Source organism: Lactuca virosa, chromosome 9 (assembly GCF_052849685.1).
Source record: "Lactuca virosa cultivar CGN04683 chromosome 9, Lactuca_virosa_CGN04683_v6, whole genome shotgun sequence".
NCBI classification, from domain to species: Eukaryota; Viridiplantae; Streptophyta; class Magnoliopsida; order Asterales; family Asteraceae; genus Lactuca; species Lactuca virosa.
Genome location: NC_136434.1, coordinates 190,910,454 through 190,924,995, shown reverse-complemented (window position 1 = coordinate 190,924,995; position 14,542 = coordinate 190,910,454). Strand labels below are relative to the sequence as shown.

The 14,542-nt window shown below is 34.0% G+C and overlaps 1 protein-coding gene across 7 annotated transcripts; it reads left to right on the top strand.

Moving 5' to 3' along the window:
* The first annotated feature begins 1,201 nt into the window (after nt 1-1,201).
* LOC145137076 (2-oxoglutarate-dependent dioxygenase DAO-like) lies at nt 1,202-11,489 on the top strand. 7 transcript variants are annotated; one of them, XM_079071221.1, is made up of 5 exons: nt 1,202-1,505; nt 2,118-2,195; nt 2,411-2,474; nt 10,382-11,279; nt 11,372-11,489. In XM_079071221.1, exons 2-5 carry the CDS (start codon nt 2,182-2,184, stop codon nt 11,386-11,388), a joined length of 993 nt encoding a protein of 330 aa, XP_078927347.1. In that variant the 5' UTR covers nt 1,202-1,505; nt 2,118-2,181; the 3' UTR covers nt 11,389-11,489. The 7 variants fall into 7 exon arrangements, 3 of the variants coding, with proteins under 3 accessions (XP_078927347.1, XP_078927349.1, XP_078927348.1); XM_079071222.1 differs by lacking the exons at nt 10,382-11,279; nt 11,372-11,489 and adding exons at nt 6,575-6,959; nt 7,084-7,833 and having other exon boundaries at nt 1,213-1,505; XM_079071223.1 differs by lacking the exons at nt 2,118-2,195; nt 10,382-11,279; nt 11,372-11,489 and adding exons at nt 6,575-6,959; nt 7,084-7,833 and having other exon boundaries at nt 1,207-1,505.
* The last annotated feature ends 3,053 nt before the right edge of the window (nt 11,490-14,542 follow it).

Genomic DNA, 14,542 nt, shown 5'->3' with positions numbered 1-14,542 from the left:
TTTTGATTTTGTTGTGCATTTTAGGTTGATTGTTTTTAAGATATGTGACTATAGACTAAAATTAGTATTTTTTTCAGTTTGAATAATATTAAACGGAGTTCATTCACCTTTGTACAAAAAGGCCGACCTAACTGCTTAGGAGCATATATGGATGTGCTGTTGTGAACATTTTAGTGTTTTGTTTTGTTTTGTTTCTCTGAAGATTTTTTCATTATATGTATAGAACAGTTGCTTGTTAATATTATATGGGTTTATGGTTTGTTACTGTATGTGTTTATCTTTTATGAACTTCTTGTTGTTTCTATGGGATTTTATTGTTTCGATATTTATTTTAAAATGTGAATAATAGTGCTTAAGATATGGATTCGTTGAAATGATATTTCAGAATGGGTTGTTATCTTTTATTATTAATAATGATGCTTTTAAATATTATATATCCTAATGTGATTTACAATGATTTAATGTAGGTGCCAATTACTATTACAATAATCATATTTTAAATATCTATTATGTTAGAAATATCTATCATGTATGAAATTTGTAGAAAATAAACAATAAACAATATTAACAATTAAATTGTATAAACTCAAAACTTATTTCAAAATAGTTGTGGTTATTTATATTAATTTAATTTACATAAGATTAAATTCTAAATAATTTATGTAAACAAAAAAATAATTTAAACTATTAATTGAAATATATTCATAAACTATTACGATCATTTTGAAAAGATATCTATCTGGCTGGTACAACAACATAAATAAAGATTTGAAAATATTTTTTGTTGGGTAATTAAAACTACTGACAAAATATAAAACTTGTATTACTTACAAAATATGAAAAAATGTTTTAAACCAATTACAAGAAAAAAAAATAGTTTGCTTTTACTAAAAAGAAGCTTATCATCATTATTTTTATCTTATAAATAAAAATATCACTATCCTATACCTTTATCAATAACCGGAGAAGTTTACAAAACTTTATACATGTCATCCTATCTCTTAATATTATCATTATTTATATTTTAAAATTAATATTAAATATGTTTAAGAAGATATCCGCAGTGGAAAAGTCATTGCTTGTTTTTCAGATTATATTAACATGTCATTCATCCTATCTTAATAAAAGAAATCTTTTAATCATTAACATGTCATTCATCCTATCTTAATAAAAGAAACATTTTAATCCTATGTGGCATCATCTCAGCCCAGTATTTTACAAAGTTGATTACCTATTTTGCCCTTCTCCGTTTCATATTCCTGCCGAGTAGAAATCGTTTCTAATCCGGAAACAACTTATTGACACCTTCAAATTGAATTCAACCGATAATCTCTCCCCCAATCTTTCCCTCTGGTTTTTGGGAACCAAATCACCCTCTATCTTTCTGTCTCTCTATAAACCCTACATCAACACGGTTTATATATGTCGATCACCACCGTTACGTCATGGATGTTTCTTCCTCTATATCGATGGATGGTTCTTAGACGTTGAAGGATCTAACAGTTGTAAGCCCAATTTCTTTCTTTGATATTGTTAAGGTTTGCATCTTTCTATTTCAACTTTGACTCCGGTTGCTAAATCATTATTTTTCTACGGTTTTTTTTTTTTGTCGATCGACTTCATTCATGGAATTGCATAAAATTATTAGGACTTCTTATGGAGTAATATTGTAATAAACTAATAATGTGCGATATCTCATTAGAAAAAGCTCCTTATTCATCTATCTTGGAGATGACTACCATTTCATCGATTGGCTAAACAGGTTAGTGCAAAAATAAGAAAAAAATTGTTTGTTCTATAACAAAATCGAAAGTAAAATGGTCACTGAGGTTCAACATATCTTAGCCATGTAAAAGAGTCCCAATAAAGATTTATTATGTGTTGACACCCTTCATCCTATCTTAGTCAACTAAATCGAGTTTCTTCCTACATTTATTCTGTTCTTAGACTGTGATTCCAGGCGATAAAGTATCTTATCTTAGTTCTTCCCAAAAATTTTTGTTTCTCTTCCTTATTTTAATTTTCAGATTTCATACAGATGGTGGTGGTTGTGTCAAATTGACATAAAAAGGCAAATGTTTTCAAAATTCAACTTCTTTTTTGAATTCTTCATTCAGGTTGTTGCAACGATTGCTTTTGATATGGGTATTGACAAACTAAATGTAAGAAGAATTATACACTATGGTTGGCCTCAGGTATCTTCTTGAAACCCTTAAAAATGTTGTAATCACTTTTTAGGGCTAAAATCAACATAGTTTTTTCATATCTTTCTGCATTGTGGCCTTCTACTTTCATTTCTACAACATTCTACTTTTTAACTTTTTTGTCTTGTTGAGGCATTGAAATTAGAATTGGGTTTCTTTAATAAACAAATCAATACAAATACATTACCCTTACTTTTCATGTACAGAGTTTGGAAGCATATTATCAAGAAGCATGTAGAGCTGGAAGAGATGGAAAATTGGCAGATTGTGGTGAGTGATTTGTTGTTTTAAGTCATTTTATTATCATCGTTTACCTTAAAAAGAGTTAAAAGTTCAAATATTAACTTTTAGGTCACTCTACTTGATGATTTCAAAGATTTAATATATAATTATTTGACAATCACAGTTAATTATCTATACTATAACTATCTTATAGCTTTTTAACACGTGGCTAGAAATTATGAAGTATGTAATTGAACAATTTTGGTTAATTTCTTTATTCATTGATTTTAATGCACTTCATTTAACTTTCTGTGTTTTGTTGAATAGTTTTATATGCAAATTTATCAAGAATGTCATCCCTTCTTCCAAACAAAAGAATTGAAGAACAAACTAAACAAGCATATAAGATGTTATCTGATTGCTTCAGGTTGACCTTCAATATTACCCCTTTCAAGATCTCCATTTTTTTATAAAATCTCTTTACATTATATTTAAAATAATATTTGATAGGATTGATCCGGTTGATGTGTTAGATTTTTAAAAAAAATAATTTCACTCATTTGATTTGAAAAAAGTTATTGAAATTACTCATCGGGTATGTGGATGAAGATAAAATATAATCTAAATCAACCTAATTTTTAGGTAAGTGAGTCAAAAATTGTTGAGACAATCTCACCAGGTTGTTGTTGTGATTTTCTTAAAAAAAGTAAAATTGGAAATGAAAGTAAAAAATATGTACAAATGAAAATTATGCAATCTTATCACGGCATAATGAATTTCTTTAAAAAAATATAATTTTTATGTGCTTAAGACCATATTAAACGCATAAATAGAATAAAGCTTTTAGGTTTAAATGGTACCATGGGCATTTGTGTCAATTTGACATTTCTTGGTAATGAAAGTAAAAAATATGTGCAAATAAAATAAAGCTTTTAGGTTTAAGTGGTACCATGGGCATTTGTGTCAATTTGACATTTCTTGGTAATGAAAGTAAAAAATATGTGCAAATAGAATAAAGCTTTTAGGTTTAAGTGGTATCATGGGCATTTGTATCAATTTGACATTTTTTAAGTTTCTTAGGGGGCGGGGGTTGATTTAATTCATTTTTACTCACTTTATCTCTCAACTTTCTACATCCAAGACTATATTATGGCAGTCCAAAGATTGGTTGTAATCAAAGTGCGGAAAAGTCCAATTCACAAAATTATACATAACCAAATAATTTATATAAAAATTATAAAATTTCAGAAATTATTTATTATTAGTTTAATAAAATTTTATAAATCTTTTACCCGTGGTTTCCACGGGTTGTAACCTAGTAATATATAATTTGTAATAATTTTATTTATCCTTACGATTCACTATATTACGATTTAGACATAATCTCGACTATATGTATATATGTATTGAGTTTTCTATTTGTTTTAAACAATATAAATATTGATGTATGAGTTTTTTTTTGTATGCAGTGTTGTATATTTATTTTAAAAGTTTTAAAGGACAAATAAAGTCGTTTTAATGGAAATCAATAATCTAATTTTAAATTTATTTAAAATTTATATTTTATGCCATTAATAAAATCAAAAGTAATTATTTCCCCTATAATGCAAACATCGTTTAATTCTGATGGTGGTGGTTTCGAAGCAATCAATAGTTAAATTTTAAATTTCTTTAAATATTTACATTTATGCCATAAATAATATTAAAAGTAATTATCACAAAATAATATTCATTATAATATTCATTAGATACATTTTTTTCTTGGGAAGGAAAAAAGATTGTCAATGCAATCAAGTAATTATAGTTTGTATAAAGGTCTTTTAATTGTTTTTTTTTTTAAATTAAAATCATTTGGTCAAATTTGATTTTGTTAAAACATATAAATAATTTAAAATATTTTTACTTAAGAAACAACTCATATTTTATATTTTATCATCATATTTCCCAATTTAAAGTTTAACTAATCTACTGTAAAAACATATCTGAAATTACTTATAATAAAATAAAATTACAACAATAATAATATAATAATTTATAATAAAATATTTACTTTGCCCCTTTAACACATATTAAAGTTGTGATAGACAACCGAATAATATAATAATGATAACAATTATAGTACAAGTATATTAGTTACAAAAACATATGAAAAAAATAATAACAATATTCTTTACCTATTATTTTAAAGAACGATTAGAATACAAAGGGTAAATCATAAACAATAAGGAAAACAATTTTTCGATACAAATATAAATATATACATAAATTATTAATATAATTTTAATGATAAATGATATTAGCCAATATTTTATGTTTTGTGTGGAATACAACATGTTTCCGAAAATAGACTATTCAACGAAAAAGAAAAAAATTTATATGCAAAATATTCAACGAAATGAAACTAAACGTCGTCATAATTGGTTAAATGTTTCAAAGTACAAAGCTTTAACACTAAAAAATATATACGTATAACCCAAATAATAAATATAGTATTATTTTTTACACAAAGCAACACTATATTTTAACTTTCAACCTAAAATAACAACAAACTTTAATCGTTAACCTAAGATAGCAACATACTTTTGTTTTTAAGATACCCGACTCTCCTTAATCCTAAACCTTAATTGCAAAAACGAAACTATTTACCGCCGCCGCATCGCGCGGGTAACCTACTAGTGTGTGTGTGTGTGTATATATATATATATATATATATATATATATATATATATATATATATATATATATATATATATATATATATATATATATATACACTAGTAGCATACCCGCGCGATGCGGCGGCGGCGATTTGTTTCATTCTGACAATTAATTTCCAAACAAAAGTTAGTGTCATTTCGACAGTTATCAAGTTGTTTCCTTTCGATTTGTTTCATTCTGACGATTTGTTCCTTTCGATTTGTTCATTTAAGTGAAAAATAAACCGTATAACATAAAATAACCTACAACACAAATACACAAAATTTAAAATATTTTTTGTATGATAATTTAAACCTATCTGAAATTAGTTTCAAAACGATACAATATTTTTTTTGGATTGATCTCGTAACGGTGGATGGTTCATTCTTTTTCCGGGTGGTCCGGACGATATCAAACTGGTCTTTTTTCAGTCCGGACATTTTAGTATTGGTCTCGATTCTTTCTATCGAATCTTTTGCTCTTAACATACGCTTTTGTTTATTATTCATTTCTAACAATCAAATAAACTTTAAACATAAAAACATTGAACTCCACTTCCCTGAATGTCAAGATGTCAAGAAAAATTCCTGCAAATAATAAGAAGCATTGGCCAAACCTTGTTGGCATACAAAACAACCAAAACATCTACTTCTGTTTTTAAATGCACAAATTTAAACATAAAAACATTTAACACCTTAAACAACTTTACTGAAACAAATTTACACCATCCATCAAAATATATGAATATCAACTAAAAAAACATCACTTTAACAATTATTCATATCAAATTATGGAAATAGATATGCTAAAAGGACCATCCACAAATATCTATTGAGAAATAAATACATAAGAAAAATGAAAAGATAAGCTAGAAATTGATTAACAAATGGAAATAAAAGCACTACTTTTGGTACAGATTACATTTAACGAAATTGCAATATATGCACAAGATTTATAAAAAAATATTTGATTAGGGCCAATAAGAACCATAAATGGCTCAAAATGACCTCAAGACAACAGCCAAGTTAAATGTGTGCGAAAACAACCTGAGATCAAACACACAACACATAAACATTACATCCTCCTCATCAAATTTTTTGAAGTAAAAAACCAAATTGTGAAGAGTAAATGAACCAAGTGATACTTTAACCTGATAAATCAACACCTGGTACTAATTTTGGGAAAAAGTCAACTGAAACATACCAATTTCTTTGACCATGTTATGCATGTGGCATGATATGCCCTAAAGGCATTTCGTGACAAAGAAAGTATCCAAGATTGCCATTTCATCTTCTTCCTCTTCAAGATGATCCTCTTTTGCAATGTCCTCAATGTGTAGACCTAAGGATCATGAGCAAGTTACAGTATATATATATATATATATATATATATATATATATATATATATATATATATATATATATATATATATATATATACTGTCTTTGCAGCACTTGTATCCCCACATAGAAAATTACTCCACTTGGGAGCACATAATATCAGAAATTAAGAGATGGCGAGGGACGAGGTGCCTGTGATGGATATGCAAAAGGGTGATGGATTGGCTGAGGAAATAATGAAGGCTTGTGAAGAATGGGGTTGTTTTAGGATGGTCAACCATGGTGTTCCGGCGGGGCTCATGGCCGAGATGAAGGCGGTGATCGCCTCACTTCTTAGTCTTCCCGATGAGATCAAGAAACGGACGGTTCATAGCGAACAAGGTAAGGGCTACCTGCAACGCAACCCAGGAACTCCATTTTTCGAGACTTTAAGCATCGACGATATCTTTTCACCCGATGAATTCTATGATCGCCTCGAAGCCTCCCCTCACCAACGGTATCTTTCTCTTCGGCCCTCCAACTATATGCTCTTCTGATCACTAACGAAACTAGAAAATACAAAATTTCAATAAAAAAGAGAATTAACAATATAAACTCACTAGTTTGATTGGTTGTTGTAGGGATATCATTAACACGTATATGAAAGCTACTCGTGATGTGGCCAGACTTCTTGGCCAGAAATTAATGGAAGGTAGTGGTTTAGCCGGAGATTTATTTGACGAATATTGTTGCCAAATGAGAATGAACAAATACCATTATTTCCAAGAAAGCGTAGGGTTAAGCGGCATCGGCATGCACTCCGACCCTACATTTCTGACCATTTTACACGATGACGAAAAGGTAAACGGTCTGCAAGTGGTTGATAAATACTCCGGTGAGATAATTTCTGTAGATCCCGTTCCCGGTACATTAGCTGTGAATATCGGCGATATTGGAAAGGTATGTTGGTAATTTGCAGGGTCAACAAAGTCTTTTTACCAAGACAAGAAACAGGACACAAGAAAGTGACAGGCACAGGGGACAAAAACTTGTGAATAACAGGAAGGGCAAAACTGGAAAACAGCTTTTTTCAAGTCTGTACAGTGGATAAAAGATTATAAGGAAGAAGTGGGACAAAACAGGAAACACACACAGGGTAGAGGCAAAAAGCTGCACAGTTTTATTCATAAACTTGGAATGGAAGTGATATCTTGTACACTTTGCCCCTAACTATTTAAACTCAAATAAAAGCAGAAAATAAGGAACTAAACAACTACTTGCCAAAGACTAGGGAACCATGACCCACGTGTCCCTGACTTTATTATTGAACTATTCAACTTAAAATAAAGAAACGTGCATACTAAAGTAAAATAAACACTGAATTATTTTAACATTTTCCCCTTTAATTAAGTGTTTCCAATCTGCTTCATGCCAATCAAACTTCTCATCTCTTCATGCTTCATTCTTGCTAGTGGTTTAGTCAATAGGTCTGCCTTTTGTTTCTTTCCACATACATGTGCCACAGTAATCTCCCCATTTTCTACACATTCCCTGATAAAGTGAAACATGATATCTATGTGCTTACTTCTGCCATGGAATACAGGGTTCTTCATAAGGTCAAGAGCTGATTGATTGTCAACAAACAATGTCACAGGTGGTATGTTGGATAAGGTGTCTAAGTCCATAACTTATTTGGTATATACTTGACCCAACCCGGCATGGTCCATTTGGGTTGCACTTCACCCGAACTAGTTATGGATAATTTTATGAGAGTTGTATACTTACGATTTATTAATATCTTATAAGTTATAATATATTAATATAAAGTCATGTTACTTAATTAGTTTTAATCTTGAATTAATTATGAATTAATTTAGTGATTAAAAGGAAGACTAATTAAATCATGGGCTATTATATTTATATGGTGTGGGCTAACACTCATTTGGAATGGGCTAAGCTTATATGGAAGTCCATGGATGATCCATGGAGCTTTTACCCATGGATCCTTGGAAGAGGAAAAGACATGGGTTATTAGGGTTTCACCCTAACCATGTACACTATATAAACAAGCTTATGTTGCATGAAAAAGACACTAATGTGTGTGTAAGTGTGGTGGCCAAAATCAAGAGTTAGTATACTCTCTCATACATCTTTTCCAAGTTTGTGGTGATTTGTGATTTCCATTTGAGGCATTCACATTATTGGTGCTTGGCTCTCAAACTCCAAGGAATCAACAATCAACAAAAGGTATGTAATTCATCTAGTTCGTTTATGGTTAAAAGTACCCCATGCCATGCTAGATAGGTTATAAACCTTGGAAAATAATATTTTGCATGTATCTTAGACAAACATAGATCCAAGGTTTAATAGGGTTGCATGTACACTTAGGAAGTGTTAGAATGCTCAAAACCCAACAGTGGTATCAGAGCCTAGGCTTGTTTGTTGGATACTTGATGCAAAATAGTGAAAAAAGTCGAATATTTGCTGTCTGCCTGATGAACTCGCCGAGTCCATGGGGGGACTCGCCGAGTTCATGAGTAAACTCAACCTACTCGGCGAGTAGGTTCGTGCACTCGGCGAGTAGGAGCCTCAGAATGCAGATTTTCGACTTTTGCTGCTGGAAATGGACTAGAAACATTACCCTAAACTGTTTTGGTGTTTTAAAACTTGTTTTAGTTGGTGTAATGGTTGTTCTAATCCATTTACAATAGCTTATATCAAAATTTCATGCTTTGTATGTGTTCATATAATTCTTGAAACTTTGATGATCATGTTCATGTTCTTATGAATTTAGAAGATGATAGGAATTATTTGCTGAATTGTTTAGGATTAATTCTTGATCATTTATGTGTTTTAATGGAGTCCATAATTTGTCCTCAAGTTATGGATATCCAAAGGTCACTTCTTTTAAACACACACTTAAAACACATAAGTTACATGGAAATGAAAAGTCTTCATTTTTATGAACCTTTAATTCATAAGTTATGAAATGAAAAGTTTTGAATAGTTTCAAAACTTGTCCTCAAGTTTTGGAATTTGTAAAGTTACACACACTTTAATATACTTTAATTCCAAACCCTTAAAGTTTTAAAAGTTAAAATTCAACCTTTATACTATTTATAACATTAATGGTTAATTATTATATATATGTATAAGATCAAAGTCGTCTTACCGCTAGTACGCCTCATTCACGAAGCCAGTCTATAAGGTGGGTATAAGGTTGTTGCCTATAAAATGGCAACTTAATGGGTATCCACTCTCACCCACCGCTTGCTTGACTGGTGGAGGGTCGTTAGCCGAACGGGTAGGACAAAGACTTATAAATTCTCATTAAAAGTATGATGAATATTATAAAGTAACTAAACTTTATATAAATTCCCAATCTTAGTTACTTTAGGAAAATGTGAATATGGTGCTAACCCATGAAATTCACACTTTGTACCTTACCAAGTCGTTGGTGGAGCGTGTGTGGTTAACCGGCACACTAACTTGGACTAGTAAGGATCACGAAGGGTGACTTAATGTTTATCATAGATCGGTGGAGCGTGTGTGGTTAACCGGCACATTGATTAGGTGATAATATTAGGGGTACCAAGTGAATTTGCATGGTTATTCACACCTTGTTTTGTGATCCTCGGCATCCCAATCACAAAACTTGAAGGGCACAATCGAGATTGAAACATGCCATTGAAAAGTTCAATGAATCTCAAAAGAATCTAGGAATTTCAAAAAACCAATTAAACCTAATAATTCATTTCGTTTTCATGGTAGAAATTGGTGAATCGTCATTCACCTACCTTCAAATATATTATAGCTTAGATTACGGCATCCCTCTTCTAAGTTATAATATATTGTGTTGGATCCTAGCCTTAATATTACATTTGGGTGTATTATTAAGGATTCGATATATCTAATCTAAACTTGTTTTCTTCTTTTCAGATGTCTTCCAACAACAAAGCTTCGGGCTCTAACCCTACTGGCTCCTTTTCCCTCATGAACCTTTGTGGGAGGGTCATCTTTGATGGTTCCAACTTCATGGATTGGATCCGGAACATCAGGATGGTTATTCGTTACGAGGACAAGGAATATGTCCTCGATAAGGAGCTAAAGGAGCTTGATGAGTCCATTGCTACTCCTGAGGAGGTCGCTGAGTATCAGGCACATGAAAGAGATGCCACCAAGGTGGCATGCATCATGATGGCCACCATGACAGCTGAACTCCAAAAGTCCTATGAGGACTATTACCCTTTTGAGATGCATCAGGATCTGATGGAAAGGTACCATCAGAGTGCTCGTCAAGAGCGGTATGAAATAATCTCCTCCATGATCACTACCCGTATGAAGGATAGCGAACCAATCACGAGCCACATGCAGAAAATGCAAAGGTATGTGGACCGTCTAATGAAACTGAATGTGAACTTCCCTGAGGAGTTGGCAATTGATATCATTTTGCACTCCTTGCCATCATGTTATGATCAATTTCGTATGACATACCACATGAACAAGGAGGAAGTCACACTCAGTAAGCTTCAAGGACTTCTGAAGACTGCCGAAAGTGGTCTTAAGAGTAAGTCGGTTGCTACTCCTACTCCTACTACTACCCCTGTTTTGGCTATCGGGCAAGGCAAAGGGAAGAAGAGGAAGCACCCTTCGAAGGGTACCAAGGGAAAGTCCCTTGAAGGCTCCTCATCTGGAACCAAAGGTGGTTCTATCACTCCTTCTGCCATCCCTAAGGATGCTGAATGCTTCTACTGTCAAAATAAGGGGCACTGGAAGCGAAACTGCCCAAAGTACTTGCAGGATGTCAAGGATGGGAAAGTGAAACCATCCCACGCATGTATTTACACTATATTGTCTAATAACTCACCATATTCTAATTCTTGGGTTCTTGATACAGGTTGTGGTATTCACATCTGTTGTGACTTGCAGGGCCTAAGAAGAAGTGAGGATGTGGAGCACGGAAAGATAAACTTAATCATGGGGAACAAGAAGGTTGCACCTGTTACCAAGATTGGAGTTTATACTTTGTTGCTAGATAGTGGGTTAAAGTTAGATTTGAATAAATGTGTGTACTCGTCTGAAATGGCGAGGAATATTATTTCCTTTCATGCTTTGTACAAACAAGGTTTTACCTTTTCTTTTGATAATGAAGTTGGTAGTATTAATGCTTTCTTTAATAATGTTCTTTATTTTAAAGCATTACCTTGTGATGGTGTGTATGAAGCTGTATCGGTTGTAGATAATTTAGGAAATAATGTATTATGTATTGATTCTTCTACTGGCTTGGATAAAGCATCTTTGTGGCATTGTCGTCTTGGACATGTAAGCAAGAAACGCATAGGCCAGCTCCAAAAGGATGGAGTCTTGGAGTCGTTCGACCTCCAGTCGGATGATAGTTGTGAGTCTTGTCTACTTGGAAAAATGACAAAATCACCCTTCACTGGTACTTGTGCAAGGGGTGAGGGTTTGTTGGACCTTATACATACTGATGTATGTGGACGATTCAAAACCGCCACAAGGGATGCTAATCGCTATTATGTGACTTTTATTGATGATTTTAGTAGATATGGTTATGTCTACTTAATCAAACATAAGTCAGAAACTTTTGAAAGGTTTAAAGAGTTTAAACAGGAAGTAGAAAATCAATTGGGCAGGAACATTAAGATGCTTCGATCCGATCGAGGTGGTGAGTATCTTAGTACTGAGTTCCTCGACTATCTTAAGGAGTGTGGGATTGTATCACAATTGACACCTCCCAGGACACCACAGCTGAATGGTGTAGCTGAGAGGCGCAATCGAACTTTGTTGGACATGGTTCGCTCTATGATGAGTCGAGCTTCGCTACCAATCTCTTTTTGGGGGTATGCCTTAGAGACTGCCGCCCACATCCTTAATCTAGTCCCTACAAAGAAGGTTGCCAAAACACCTCATGAAATGTGGACTGGGAAAGTTCCCAATTTGGACCATATCAAGATTTGGGGTTGCGAGGCTTTCGTGAGGCGCGAAACTCATGACAAGCTCGAACCTCGAAGTGAAAGGTGTATTTTCATCGGCTACCCACAAAAATCCTTTGGTTACCTCTTCTACAGACCCAGTGAGAATGTGGTCTTTGTGGCTAGGAGAAGGGTCTTTCGAGAGAGAGAATTTATAAACCAAGGAGACAGTGGGAGGCAAATTGACCTTGAAGAAATTCAAGACTCAATTGGTGAAGGAACCTCAGACACTAGCAATCAACTTGAGGAGGAAATTCCTGTTGATCCAGCTGACGAGTCTATACTTCTGAGGCGTTCCACAAGGGTTAGGAACACACCTGAGTTTTATTATGGATTTCATATTACTACGGAAGGTGATAAATTTATCAGTGACAGTACACTGGTAAATCTGGATGAACCTAACAGTGTTAAGGAAGCCATGGCAGGCCCAGAGTCTGCTAAATGGAAGGAGGCTATGGACAGCGAGATACAGTCCATGTATGACAATCAAGTTTGGAACTTGGTTGACAATGTACCAGGCCGTAAAACAGTCGGGTGCAAATGGATCTTCAAGAAGAAGACCGACATGGATGTGAAGGTGCACACTTATAAGGCTCGACTGGTTGCGAAGGGATTTACTCAGACTCAGGGTATTGATTATGATGAAACCTTTTCACCAGTAGCAAAGATTAAGTCTATTAGGGTTATGCTAGCCATTGCTGCATTTCATGATTATGAAATATGGCAAATGGATGTCAAAACCGCTTTCCTTAACGGAAAATTGGTTGAGGATGTTTACATGAATCAGCCAGAAAGTTTTGTCAGTGCAGAGTACCCCAATAGAGTGTGCAAGCTTGAGAAATCCATTTATGGATTGAAACAAGCATCTCGAAGTTGGAATCTTTGTTTCGATGAGAAGGTCAAAGAGTTTGGTTTCTCAAGAAGTGAAGATGAGTCCTGCGTGTATGTCAGAGCTAGTGGGAGTATAGTTAGCTTTTTGGTACTGTATGTGGATGACATACTACTCATAGGAAATGACATCCCAACCTTGCAGGAGGTTAAGTCCTGGCTTGGGAAGTGCTTTGCTATGAAGGACCTTGGAGAAGCTACCTATATCCTAGGGATAAGGATATTAAGAGAAAGGAGTAAAAGACTAATTGGACTTAGTCAGAGTATCTACTTGGATAAGGTGTTGAAAAGGTTCAACATGCAGAATTCCAAGAAAGGAGAATTACCGATCCAAAGCAATGCCAAACTGAGCAAGGCTCAGAGCCCGAGTATAGAAGATGAGATAGCTGAGATGAGTCGATTACCTTATGCTTCCGCTGTTGGTTCGATCATGTATGCTATGACTTGTACCCGTCCTGATGTGGCCTTCGCTTTGAGCATGGTCAGCAGATATCAGGGGAACCATGGCAAGGCTCATTGGACTGCGGTGAAGAATATTCTCAAGTACCTGCGGAGGACTAAGGATTGGATCCTTACCCTTGGTGGGAGTGATGACTTGAGAGTAGTTGGGTATAGTGATGCTAGCTTTCAGACTAATAGGGATAACTTCCGCTCTCAGTCGGGCTGGGTCTTTACCTTAAATAGAGGGGCAATCACTTGGAAGAGTTCCAAACAGGAGACTGTAGCTGATTCGACTTGTGAATCAGAGTACATAGCAGCGAGTGAAGCGGCAAAGGAGGCGATATGGCTGAGGAACTTCATCGGAGACCTTGGAGTTGTACCAGCTATTAAGGAGCCTATGGAGATTTTCTGTGACAGCAATAGTGCGGTTGCCTTAGCCAAGGAACCAAGAGATCATGGCAGATCCCGACACATTGACAGAAAATATCACTTCATAAGACACAAGATAGAAGAGGGACTCCTCGTGGCAAAGAGGGTATCGTCAGATGAGAACCCTGCGGATCCCCTTACGAAGGGACTGACGAGGGTTAAGCATTTGCAGCATGCGAGGCGCATCGGGCTGAGGGACGATATTAGTTTTACAGATTAGATAATTTTTCTGAAACTTGTAAAATGTAATCGACGTTTGATGATGAATAAAATTTCTGATTTATTTATGAGTAAAGTGTTGCTATCATTGTCAATTATTTACTATTGTTTCAGTTTTGCATGTTTTGAC